The 12,986-nt window shown below is 34.8% G+C and overlaps 1 protein-coding gene across 3 annotated transcripts in view; it reads left to right on the forward strand.

Annotated features, from left to right (window-relative positions):
- Positions 1 to 7,303, forward strand: part of LOC131069791 (metallocarboxypeptidase A-like protein ARB_03789) — a 30,458-nt gene extending 23,155 nt beyond the window's left edge. For 2 of the 3 annotated variants that reach the window (XM_058005366.2, XM_058005360.2), the window contains exons 8-12: positions 14 to 139; positions 5,864 to 6,003; positions 6,106 to 6,178; positions 6,436 to 6,510; positions 6,840 to 7,303. In XM_058005366.2, coding sequence (XP_057861349.2) covers positions 14 to 139; positions 5,864 to 6,003; positions 6,106 to 6,178; positions 6,436 to 6,510; positions 6,840 to 7,208 — 783 coding nt within the window. In that variant the 3' untranslated portion in view covers positions 7,209 to 7,303. The remainder of the gene's footprint in view (positions 1 to 13; positions 140 to 5,863; positions 6,004 to 6,105; positions 6,179 to 6,435; positions 6,511 to 6,839) is intronic. The other variant, XM_058005370.2, reaches the window with a different exon arrangement.
- The last annotated feature ends 5,683 nt before the right edge of the window (positions 7,304 to 12,986 follow it).

Consider the following 12,986-nt stretch of genomic DNA (forward strand, 5'->3'; position numbering starts at 1 on the left):
CTCATGACTGTAGGACTATGATCCTGCAGAAGAATATCCTGGAACTGCACCATTTAGTGAGCCAGAAACAAAAATAATGCAAAAACTTGTTCACTCTTTCAAGCCCCACCTTTGGGTGAATGTACATTCTGGCATGGAGGTATTTTTCTTTCTTTCATGCTTCATTTTCATTTCATTCCGGATGAGGTATGATTTTCATTTGTGATTTAATGGAAGGTTCTTCCGCAATTCAGATTTACCTCATAGGGGACTAACAAGATACTTTGTGACATCTGTCATATTTTAACACATATATAGCTACACAACTGTGTTTAGGGCTTTGAAGTAAATTTCACTGTTTGTTTGGTCTTTGATCATGGAAAATGTTAAGGCATATGAATTCCTTAAAATATCAAGGAGGATATTTTAAACCTCGTTAGTTCCTGGAAAGTGCACATGTATTCTAGAATCCAGGAAATCGTTAAGAGGAAACAGACAACAGTGATGAGATATAATCACGGAACATAGATTTCTAGCTAAGAATTTTTGTAGGGCAAGACATTATGTCAACATCCATGGACGACTTGAGAGTTAATATGACTAGCAGTTGCAAGGAATGACACGTGAAGGGTGTAGACAAGGCATCTCCAGCCTTGAGTAATATATTATGTTTAAAGAGAGTAAAAATTTGTGCTGTTGAAGTGATTCAGAATCTACTATACTGCTATTAGTGATCATAAACTCTATCTATTTTGGATTGGACTTTGCTGCATGATCTTGAGCTAGAGTTCAGTAAGACTTGTGATGGAATGTTAACAAAAAAGCTAAGTTGCCAGTTCGGGTTCGGGTTCCGGTTCGGGTTCGAAGAACCCGGTACGCCGGTACGGCAAAATTTTGAAAAGGGGTTTGGGTTCGTTTGGGTTTGTTAGTACAAAAACATGTAAATTTTTTTTATATATATATATATATTTTGATATTTGTGAAGCCTATAAGCATGAATTAAAATATGCATGTCACATAGCATCATATGAACAACAAAACAAACATAAACTTGTAATCATAGCTTCATGATCATACCATAATTGATAATAGCATCACATACATCAAGTTTAATATCAAAATGACAAAATATTCAAGTATCATTGTTTCAACTTTCAACAATATAAACTTAAAGTTTAATCATCAAATGGATCATCTAATTCTTCATCCTCCTCCTCCTCATTGACATTGACATTACATGAGCCAATGCCACTTGCACTTGCACTATAAGTTGGCTCAATTTCCGAGTCATCAAGTGTCAATGCAATAAGCTGAGAAGCAGGAGCATCCAAATCGGTATGCTCTGGCTCTATATCCCACATCTTTGTTTCCCCTTGTGTGTAGTCATGTTGTTTGTGTGAAAGAAGACGTAGGTTGGAATGCACATATACTAAATTCTCCGCTCTTTTTGATAGCAGCCTATTGCGCTTTACTGAGTGGATGAAGAGTATGTGCTCCAATTTTTTTCTGAAGCAGATGAACTAGCAACCTATGAAGACAAAGTAAACAATTAAAGAATAAAAATAAAATTACTAGCAACCTATGAAGACAAAGTAAACTATAAATAAACTAAAACTTGTAAATTTAAAATTTTAATTAATTAAACTTACTTGTGATAAAGTTTTTATAGCGAGGGGTTGTAGGTGTTGGAAGCATGTGCCATGGAAGTACCACCAGCTATGAGCATCTTTCTTGGATCTATGACGAAGTGCATCAACACTTAGACCATTCCCATTTGCGAATTCTATGAACTCATTTGTAACAACATCTCGCAAATCATCATTGGGATATAGTCTAAGAAATGCTGCCTTATACCCATCAGATACTTCTAGATCTCTCCATGGTGGAATCCTTCCTGGTTTATCAAGAAACTAATTGCTATAGTACTTAGGTGTCAAGGCATAGGCAAGAAGGTGCAAAGGAGTGGTCATCTTATTCCACCTCTCTACAATAATTACTTCCAGTTCTTTGAAGAATTTCTCCTGAGGATCATTCTCTTTTTCATTTATAGTGACCTTTATTTTTTCAAGCATTGAATCAATGCCATCATAAATCTCACCTATGCAAGGCCTATCCATGTCTGTATAGCGAATCATGCTCATGATGGGCTCAGTGATACTTAGGAGATATGTAACAAGATCCCACCATTTCTCATTCAATATTCTATCCCTAATTTTTTCTGCCCTCTCAGTGCTACTTTGCTTCCATACAGTCCAATTGGTGCTGATCACCATATTGCATAGTGCCACTCTAACTTTCACAAGTCGTCTTAAGACGATTGTGTTTGATGCAAAACGGGTCTCAGCAACCTATAACACAAATTAATGCCAAATGATTAAAAAATAAAGCCAAACTTTAAAGAAGAATACACAATATAGCTTACACAATGATATTTTTAACATTGAAAATTCAAAAAAATCAGAAAATGTAAAATTAAATTACTATTTCACTTACCTTCAATAGCTCCAAATTCGAATAGGTTCTAAAAATCCCTTGAGACATGTGGTGGTTTGTGATGAACATCTGGATGTCCTCAGCCTCTGCATACACATCTCTGATCCATTTTATTTTTTGCCCAATCCTTTGTAGCATAAGATTGAGTGAATGTACCGCACAAGGTGTCCAAAAGATGTGATCATAGCGTTGCTCAACCAACAAACCAGCAGCTCTACAATTTTTTGCATTGTCCGTTATGACTTGGACAACATTGCGAGGTCCCACAGACTCAATGGCAGAGATGAGAATTTCTGCAATAAATTGGCCATCTTTTATTTGGCCCTCACAATCCACAGCTCTCAAAAACATTGCCCCTTTAGGGGACACCGCTATGACATTGATCAAGGGACGGTTTTTAGCATCTTTCCACCCATCTGAAACAATTGTTACACCTGTCTCAACCCATGAATCCCTTATGGGTTTCAATGCATCTTCAACCCTCTTCACCTCTTTCTCCAATAATGTTCCACGTACCTTCTCATAACTGGGGCCCTTATACCCTCTTGGTGCCTCATTAACACTTTTTATCATTTGCTTCCAATATGGGGAGCGAACAACATTGAATGACAACCCATTTGCATAAATGCACCTTACTATATCTTGATCAGCATTGTCTCTACTCTCATTTTGGAATGCGGTTTCTAAAGCCCCTTTGTTCTTTTACGTGTCAAGGGTGGCTCACTTTGAGGTTCATTTGTGGCAAAGAAGGGGTGGTCTTCTACTACAATACTGGGATTAGAAGGGCCTTGCATTCCCTTTGTTTTCTTTGATGCGGTTTGGTTCAATCTACGGGCTTCCCTCTCTTTTGCTGCCTCATGCTCCCTAATATATTTCATCACTATCTCATCTGGTATAGGTTTACCATTTTTTCCAGGGCATTTTTTGATGCGTGTTCCTTTTATTCCACACAAATGGCCTATCACCCGATAATATGAACTATTACATTCAATATCACATCCATGGCATTTCCAACGGAATCCCCCACCTCCCGGAAGTTGTTTTATAATGTCCACATATTTCCATAAGGGAGAATTTGGATCATTTCTTTGTTTTGCAATTATTTGTTCATTGCCAATGGAGGAAGATGTAGATGCCATTCTAGTTCCTATGGCAAGAAATAAAATAAACATATTCAAAAACAAAAACTAAATAATGAAAAAAAATTCAAGTTTCATGTTTGACAATTTGTGAAACAAAAATAGTTGGAAAAAAATGTTTAAAAACCTACCTCTTGCAGCCAATGGAAGCTTGAAAATGTATGGAAATGATGCTGCAACACTTGTTGAAGCTTCTAAAATCAGTCTTCAACTCCTCCTCTTTGATCTTGGAAGCCAAATTTTGTTCAACCTTTCTTCAACCTGCTCTCATAAAAAATTTGTTTGCAACACAAATGAGGTGAAATGTGTCAATAAAGTGTTTTAGAAGTGTTTTTTAGGTTATAATTTTCACTTTTTAAAAGGCGGAACTGAAAAAAAATTAAAATTTGCTTTGTCTTTTAACTTTATGGGCCGCCCAACCGCCCGGGTTCGACTGGGTCCGCCCGGGTTCGACTGGGTTCAACCAGGGTCGAACCCACCCTGGGTTTTTCGAACCCTGGTCGAACCCAGGTCGAACCGGACCCGTACCACGGACCCGGTCGAACCCGGACCCGTACCAGGGCGTCCCAGGGGCGAACCCGGTAACTTAGCAAAAAAGAAAACAATATATATTAATTTTAAAACGTTTAAGTGACCCGAGAGTTTGCAAGAGACTGACAAGATATTTCTAGTTTGTTTTAAGTCTGGATGTCCAAAGATGAAAAAAGTAATTAACAAAACTTGTGAAATTTGATTAAAAACTTAATAACCTTTATAAAAAATGTTTCTGTTGACGATAAACATGTCATAAACAACCAAACACAATCTATATCTTTCTTTTCCTTTTCCTAGTGTAACATCTGAGCTTAAAACTAGAAGAGAGGTCGTATCAACATGAGGGCAGACTGTATCCTCAAACATGTCTTCATCTTTCTCCGATGTATTGCCTCTCTCCAATTCAGCAACATCTTTATCAGTGAACAAATATTTTGGTTTTGTAATTTCTATAAGCATAGGTCTTAAGAATTTACAGATCGGTTTACTTTCTCCAAAAGCTTTGTCAATGAGGAAAGAGGCTAGAGCGTGAGAGGTTCAAGATGGCGGACTACATTCATTGTTCCCACTCCAAACTAACATATGCGTAAGGGAATATTACCAAAAATACACAAGGAATAATGCCATTAGTGCAATTATTTCTCATGGAGCTCTTGACATGACTGAAAACACACACAGCTCAAATCCCACAAAAATTATAAGTCTTTTTAAAAGTTTTTGTGGAAGCCTTAGAGTTAACACAAGGAATAATCTCAATGCAGCATACTAACATCTTTCTTACATACATCTAATACTATTGCAATATTTGGACACGGCTTTATGGGTGGGCAACCACAACTGTCAAACCATTGTAATTAACCAAATCACTTAATATCAATTACAGTGGTAGATCACAAAGGTGAACAAGTCCAACAAGCAAGGACTTGGTAACTTGGGGGGAAACCTTTTGATAATAACAGGGCAAGGACAACTTATTTATTAGGGTGCACCTAAATAGGCATCCACCATATTTTACAGGGTAGGCTTTTTAGCCTTTGTTCTTTTTAGGAGGTGAGTTTGAGGAGCACTCCATGTTCCAATGTCCATTGTAGTATAAAAACTATGGGAGGTACTATTTTGTATAAAGATTTTGGTGGTTTTGTACCCCGCTTCTTTCATTATGCTGATTAGAGTTGTATACAAAGTTTAGGTGTAACTCTCTATGACAGTCTCAAAGTTACTAGATTGATTATCTCTTTCCAACTCCTCACAAATTTTGTGTTAGGATTAACGTGCCATTTACCTTGCAATTCTATGTATACATTATGTGTCTCCAACGAGATCAACAACAACTCAATTTAAATCACAGTTTATCAGTAGGAATATGAATTTAGGTTCAGAGAATTTCTAAGAGTATGCCAACGGATAAAACATGAACGTTGAGATACAGAAGATAAAAGGGAAGGGGAGACAGATGAGCTTACTTAGATGCCTATGTCAAGTAATAGACCATAAAAAGGGTTGAATGTCTTCTTTTAAAGAAACGAAATTGGCACTTCATTATTGCACATTTTTATGGTTTCTATTTTTTCTTTTTGACCTGTATTTTTGCATTTTCCTCTACATTGTGATTCAAATTTCAAGAAAGATATTCATGTCTTTACATTTTCTAAATCATGTTCCTATTACTAATTTTGCAGTATTTACTTCTAAGAGACTACTTATTTTTCTCCTTGTAGGCTCTGTTTATGCCCTATGACCACAGGAATACTACACCAGATGGTGCCTCAGCAAAACTTATGAAGCTGATTCTACAAAAGCTAAATCATCTACATTGCAAAGACAATTGTGTGGTTGGATCTGGTGGAGGATCTGTTGGGTGTGTGTAGATCCTTATCTCATATCATTACCATTGGAGTTTGTTGGGTGATGCTACGCATTATGTTTTACAAGGGATGAAACTTGGTATGATCTGTTGCAGGTATTTGGCACATGGTACTTCAACGGATTACATGTATGAGATTGTCAGAGTACCACTGGCATTTACATTTGAGGTGAGTTTTTGTTTAGTTTGTTCCGTACTTTGAATAGACTTCAAAATCAAGTTGTAGATGCACCTTTTCATGGTAAAATCTCTTTAGATCTTCACTAATAATGATATAAATAAATAGGAGTAATAGTGAAAGAATGCTGAAAATACATGCAAACTTGTAAGTAATCATTTGTTCTATACAAAGATTTTGTTGTGCTTATGTACATATCAGCATTAGATCGATATGATGAGTTTCAACTCCTGTATTGTTTTGAACAGATATATGGGGACCCAAAGGCATCTAATGATGATTGTTTTCGAATGTTTAATCCACTTGACTCTTCAATCTTTGAGGTAGGGTTTTCAAAGTCCCATACTTAAACAGATTCTACTGAACAGCTTCAATTTTGGTTCCTTTCCCCCAGTTAACTTTTACGTGCTATTATGTAAAGAATTGTAATTGTTTTCTATAATTGTGAGGCTGGGATTTGTTTTTCCTTTGGTGGGAATTGGTATATATTGAAAGTTTACATTCAGTTTCAGTCTATATTTGTGTTGCCGTATATAGTCATCTACCTTCTCTAGCTTTACATTTATACATGATAATTGAATGAAAGAATCTATGTTTCTGTCGTTATATGGGTTTCCACTAACTGTAATTTTTTTTCTGCACTTTCTTGCAGAGCATACTTGATAATTGGTGTACTGCTTTCTTCAGAATGTTTATGATCTTACCTGGTGGACTTTATAATCTATCTACTGAAGAATTTCACACAGTGAAAGATGATATTATATCCATCTCTATGAAACAGGCTAGAAATTCCTCGATTTCCAACAATTTCCATACGAGTAGGAAGACATGGACAAGTGGTCACTCACTCCTTATGACCTCTGATAAGAGGTTTGAGTGGGATACTGAATGGATAAAAACAGTTTCTCAGTTACTTTTTATATCCTCATCATTGTTATTAATTTTATTATTTTGTAAGAGAACCAGGTGTATTCCTTGTGTACAGATTGTTTTTCGCTACTTCCATAAACTGAGGACATAGAACACTGAACCCTGAAACGTTCTCGTCACGTAGGGTCTCGGTGCATTGGTTGATTATTTTTTTTATGTCTAATTTATTTGTTCACAGTTACTTTAGGTCTTTTTGCAAATTCTTCATTTAGACATTTTAACTTTTGTCTCGTTTTGATGTGGAAGAGTGAGCAGTGATGAATACTGTTTGCATGCTGCTTATAAAAGAATCATTGGCAGTGATGAAGAGTAAGCTACTTATCAGAAATTAACAACTAGGTGGATGGGATTAGACAGAAGCACAAAATCTCTTCAAAAACCCCAATCGTTAGTGGGGATACAAACTTCATCAAGGGCCTTACAAACTTCATCAAGGGCCTTAAAGCGCTTCACTGAAGAATAATTGATAATTCTATAGCAATGTCACACCAAGTTTTTGAAACGGGTACAACAGAAAACAGGGGGATTTGTTTTTGGGATGGTGGCCTTTTTTAGGGGAGGGCAATTAAAAAAAGGAAAATTTTAAAAAATATAAAAAACTTCAATTGTTGATATCATAGCAGCAAAAGATCATTTGGGAAAAAAAGGGCAAACCAAAAGTATAAGATTTTTTGAAAAGAAAGGGATAAAATCTGATTAAAAAACATAAAAAATTGTAGAAAGAGGCATTTAGAAAAAAAAAAGGAATTAAGGACATTAACACAGCATAGAGATATAGAGAGAAAATAAAATAGAGTTTTAACCCATAATTATCAAAAATAGATTATTGTTGTCCATATTCATATTGACAAAGCACACTTCATAGTGCATAAATAATAACTAGCACTTGCACTAGAGAGGGTGCAAGGATTATGCTGATATGTTAAAAGTTCATGAATGTTTATCAATAATTGAAAATAATAAATATTTATTTATATGTCACAATCTAGTTTATGAGGTATGATGTTCAATTGATTTAAATATCTAAACAAGTATTTTACAAATTAAAAAATATGGGAATGATTACTATTTTCGAATTGCCCTCCTCTTACATAAGTGATCTAAAGAATTGCTCTTACATAGGTGATCTAAAGAATTGAATTAACTCTTGCGAGTAACATTTCTTCAATTTAAATTAGATATTGTAAACAAACATATTGATTTCCAAAATCCAAAATCTAAAGAAAGGTTTCGTTTATTTGGAGTAAAGCAACCAATATACATATTATACACCAATTATAGTAACAAGCTAAGTCATTATTGTAATTTAAATATTTTGTTGATCATCTAAAGCTTATGACATAATCATTAATATACTCATTACGTTCTTGTACATGTTCAATAAAGAATAAGGATAACGTATGTATCTATATGAACTATTGTATTAATTGGAATCTCAAAATAAAGAATAAAGATCACACATATCTACATAAGCTACTGAAATGCTTTATTTATAATTCATTTTTTTGCAATTTAAATATGGAAACGATTATATGAAGTATTGAGATTATAATACCTCCTTTTATATAATGATAGGTAAATTCATTTTTGAAATTGGATAAAGAGAAGGTATTCAAGAGAGATCTTTATTCTCAAAAGTAAATATAAAACAATTCTAAATTTTCTCAATACTAAGACAATAAGATCATGTGACATATATTTATTCATCAAAGTTGTCATGGTAGGGACCTTCATGAAATGTTTCAATGCTTGAATCACGTTATAAGACAAGGTTGATAACAAATGCCATTATCAATATAATATCTCCTCTTTTCTTCATAGAATGAAATTAGCCATGTAGCATCATTTTTATATCCTTGTGCACAAAATAATACCTTATTATTTTGCACGATTTCATTGAATGCTAATATTATTACTTCCAATATCATATCACTTTTGAAATGTAGAAAGGCTCCTACTCATTATTCTAAAGGTGTGAAACATAAGTTCTATCTAAGAAAATGTGAGTTGTTGGAAGGAGAAAAAAATTAAGGAGGTTATTTTTAAAATGTTTGGATACATTTTAAATAATTTTAATGTAAATTTGAGATAATCAATAGTTAGTGTGGATCATCATTTTTGTATCCTTAGCCATGAAATAATTTAAAAGTGAATTTGAGATAATCAATACTTAGTGTATATCATCATTTTTGTATCCTTATCTGTTGGACCTAGTGAACATACTCAAGTGTTGAATTCTTGCACGTTTGTTCCACAAATTTATTGAATGTAATCATATCAATTTGTTTATCCATTCTGCATTCATCAATTGTTTTGACTTAAAACACATCACAAATAGTATCATACCAGTTGAATTAAACAACATTGCTACTTATCTCATATTATTTGTTAATATTTGCAATAGTGAAATGCTAATACTAATCCCCATTTAAACCTAAATTTTAATTCATCCTCCCTTTTGACTTGATATTGCATAACAAGGAATTACTCCATGAGGAGTTTCTACATGTTTCTCCATTAATAATATATTACCCAACGTAACATATCTCTAAATAATTTATAGCATAAAGGAGTTAAAAACCTACTTTGAGCTTCATTAATTTATGAATAGTTTAATATTGTGAATTATAAGATGTATGAATTAAAAGAACCTTTCACAAATAATTCTACTATTCACTTTAAATCTAAACATTTCAATGAAATAATTAGATTAAATGCGAATGTAATAAATCACAAATTATCTAAGAATTATTTTATTATTACTCTATTATCAATCTTTTTATCGACCAATATCTTAGCTTAAACAAATAAATAAATAACCTCTATATTTTTCATTATGCATTATTTACCAAGACATAAGACATTATAGTAAACCATAAAATCTTAAAACAAGTTTTGAAAATAAAATAAAAAATGTTAATGAATGCGACTCCATCCACATTTCAGAATAAATTACTAATTATTAAGGGGCCCTCACCTTTGTACATTTACATTTTTGGAACCTTAATTCATTGACATTATAGTAAAAATGTTAAAATCTTAATTGATTCTCCTTTTCTAGAATAACAAAAAAATATAGGAATTGAAACGCTGCAAAATATTTGATTTCTTTTTTTTTTATCAACTTTTATTAGTGGCATGTAACTTATAAAGAGCAACCAAAATGCTCTCAAGGATTGCACGGACCTTTTCAAGGATACATTGGATGAGTTTAACTGTTCACTCTATACGCATCTAAGTTTAGGCTTTTTTCCAAAGCGATAGAAATATTCATACACGTAGCGACCTTCATGTTCCTCCATAATTTTCTTTCTTCCACGTCCCATTAACAAAAATATATTTGAATTCCCCAAAATCCCAAATTAGAATTCCATTAATCCTCCCCCACGTGTCATTTCAAGCCAACGGTTAAGCCATACAAAGGGGAGCTAAGTCAGGGGAGGAAGGTGTTAGGATAACCGGTGAACAACTGAGACGGGGGGGTGAATCAATTGTTAACAGATTATGAAACTTTAAGCACACAAAACCTTTTACCGGAATACATAAACCAAATACCGGAATAACAGATATATCAATTAAGCACAAACATAAATCATAAACCAAATACCATGCATCCACCACACATAACACCAATATTTGTACGTGGAAAACCCAATAAAGGGAAAAAACCACAGTGGGAAGCCTACCCACAGTTAGATGATACTTCTACAGTAAGTATGTGATTACAATAAGGGTCTTGCAAATGCGAGAAGGCCAACAACCTAGAGCGCACTGCTCATCACAAAGGAGCCTCATTGACTACAAAAGAAATCCAGACTACAATCCGGAAATAAGAATGAATTGCAAGAATAACATCTCCTATGCCTGAGTACAGTTCCAATTAAGCTCAATGCCGGAGGTCTTAAACCTCTTAAACAAACCCAATTCGATCACCTATGATCGACCAAACCTTCTGCATATGAGTACAACTTTATTCGCACACAGATAATCCCATAACCATAAGCCCAGACCACATGCCACAATCTACAAAGAGATCTTACATCATATTTATACCAACACGAGAGCTAAACAATTAGGTCGGCCACCTACAAGATGATATGATAAATCCATTACATAAACCCACAAACCAATGATAAACCAAGTCAGCCTAAGACCGAAACAACATTAACCAAACAATAAATCCAACCGATAACACATCAGGAGCATCCGCCAACACGTTACATAAACCGGTCCATAACCTAGCAGAATAAGACCAAACCTAAAACAGGTCACTATAAGCCAAATGAAATACCACCAATCAACTGGAACACAAACACGATAACCATCAACATCCTGAAAACCTTCTAGAAGCCGCACCAACACCACTTATCGAATTCATCAAAATATCTTCAACGAAGCACTGTCGGTAAAACCCTTACTAGTAACCAAAAGGCTTACTAGAACATATGATAGCTTCCAGATCACCATATCCTGAACCAACTGAATGTGACAAGCATTTGAACCACATGAATGACCGAACCAAACCAATTCCACCAATCAGAATATACCGGAGATAAATCTCCTGATCATCATCAAAGTCCAACCACTCTATTGAAATCCGATATACAACCAAAGAAGCTAGTGTTGACATCAATGAGAAACATCAATGCAACACATAATCAATTCCTCCAAATTGCCAATCGTCTACCGGATTCCGGTAGACTGGTTGGACTCTGATAATGATCAAGAGATTTGTCTCCGGTATATTTCGATTGGTGGAATTGGTTTGATTCGGTCATTCATGTGGTTCAGATGCATGTCACATTTAGTAGGTTAGGGATATGGTGATCCAGAAGCTATCATATGTTCTAGTAATGGTTATCGGTAGGGGTTTTATCGGTATGCTTCGTTGAAGATCTTTTCATGAATTCGATAAGTGGTGTTGGTGCGGCTTCTAGAAGGTTTTCAGGTGTTGATGGTTATCGTGTTCGTGTTCCAATTGATTGGTGGTATTTCATTTGGCTTATGGTGACCTATTTTAGGTCTGATCTTATTCTGCTAGGTTATGGACTAGCTTATGTAACGTGTTGGCGGATGCTCCTGATGCATTACCGATTGGATTTATTATTTAGTTATTGTTGTTTCGATCTTAGACCGACTTGGTTTATCATTGGTTTGTGGGTTTATGTAATGGATTTATTGTATCATCTTTTAGGTGGCCGACCTAATTGTTTAGGTCCCAGGTTGGTATAAATATGATGTAAGATCTCTTTGTAGATCGTGGCATGTGGTCTGGGATTATGGTTATGGAATTATCTTTGTGCGAATAAAGTTGTAATCATATGCAGAAGGTTTGGTCGATCATAGGTGATCGAATTGGGTTTGTGTAAGAGGTTTAAGACCTCCGACATTGAGCTTAACCGAAACTGTACTCAGGCATATGAGATGCTATTCTTGGAGTTCATTCTTATTTCTGGATTAAAGTATGGATTTATTTTGTAGTCAATGAGGCTCCTTTGTGATGAGCAGTGTGCACTAGGTTGTTGGCCTTCCTGCATGTGCAAACCTCTTATTGTAATCACATACTTACTGCAGAAGTATCATTTGACTGTGGGTAGACTTCCCACCGTGTTTTTTCTCTTTACCGGGTTTTCCACATACAAATCTTGGTGTTATGTGTTGTGGATGCATGGTATTTGGTTTATGATTTATGTTTGTGCTTAATTGGTATATCTGCTATTCCGGTATTTGGTTTATGCATCCTGGTAGAAGGTTTTGTGTGCGTAAAGTTTCATAATCTGTTAACAACTGATTCACCCCCCCTCTCAGTTGTTCACCGGTTATTCTAACAATTGGTATCAGAGCTTGGTCCTCTCTGCAGAAGCTTAAA

This window comes from Cryptomeria japonica, chromosome 6 (genome assembly GCF_030272615.1).
Source record: "Cryptomeria japonica chromosome 6, Sugi_1.0, whole genome shotgun sequence".
Lineage (NCBI taxonomy): Eukaryota > Viridiplantae > Streptophyta > Pinopsida > Cupressales > Cupressaceae > Cryptomeria > Cryptomeria japonica.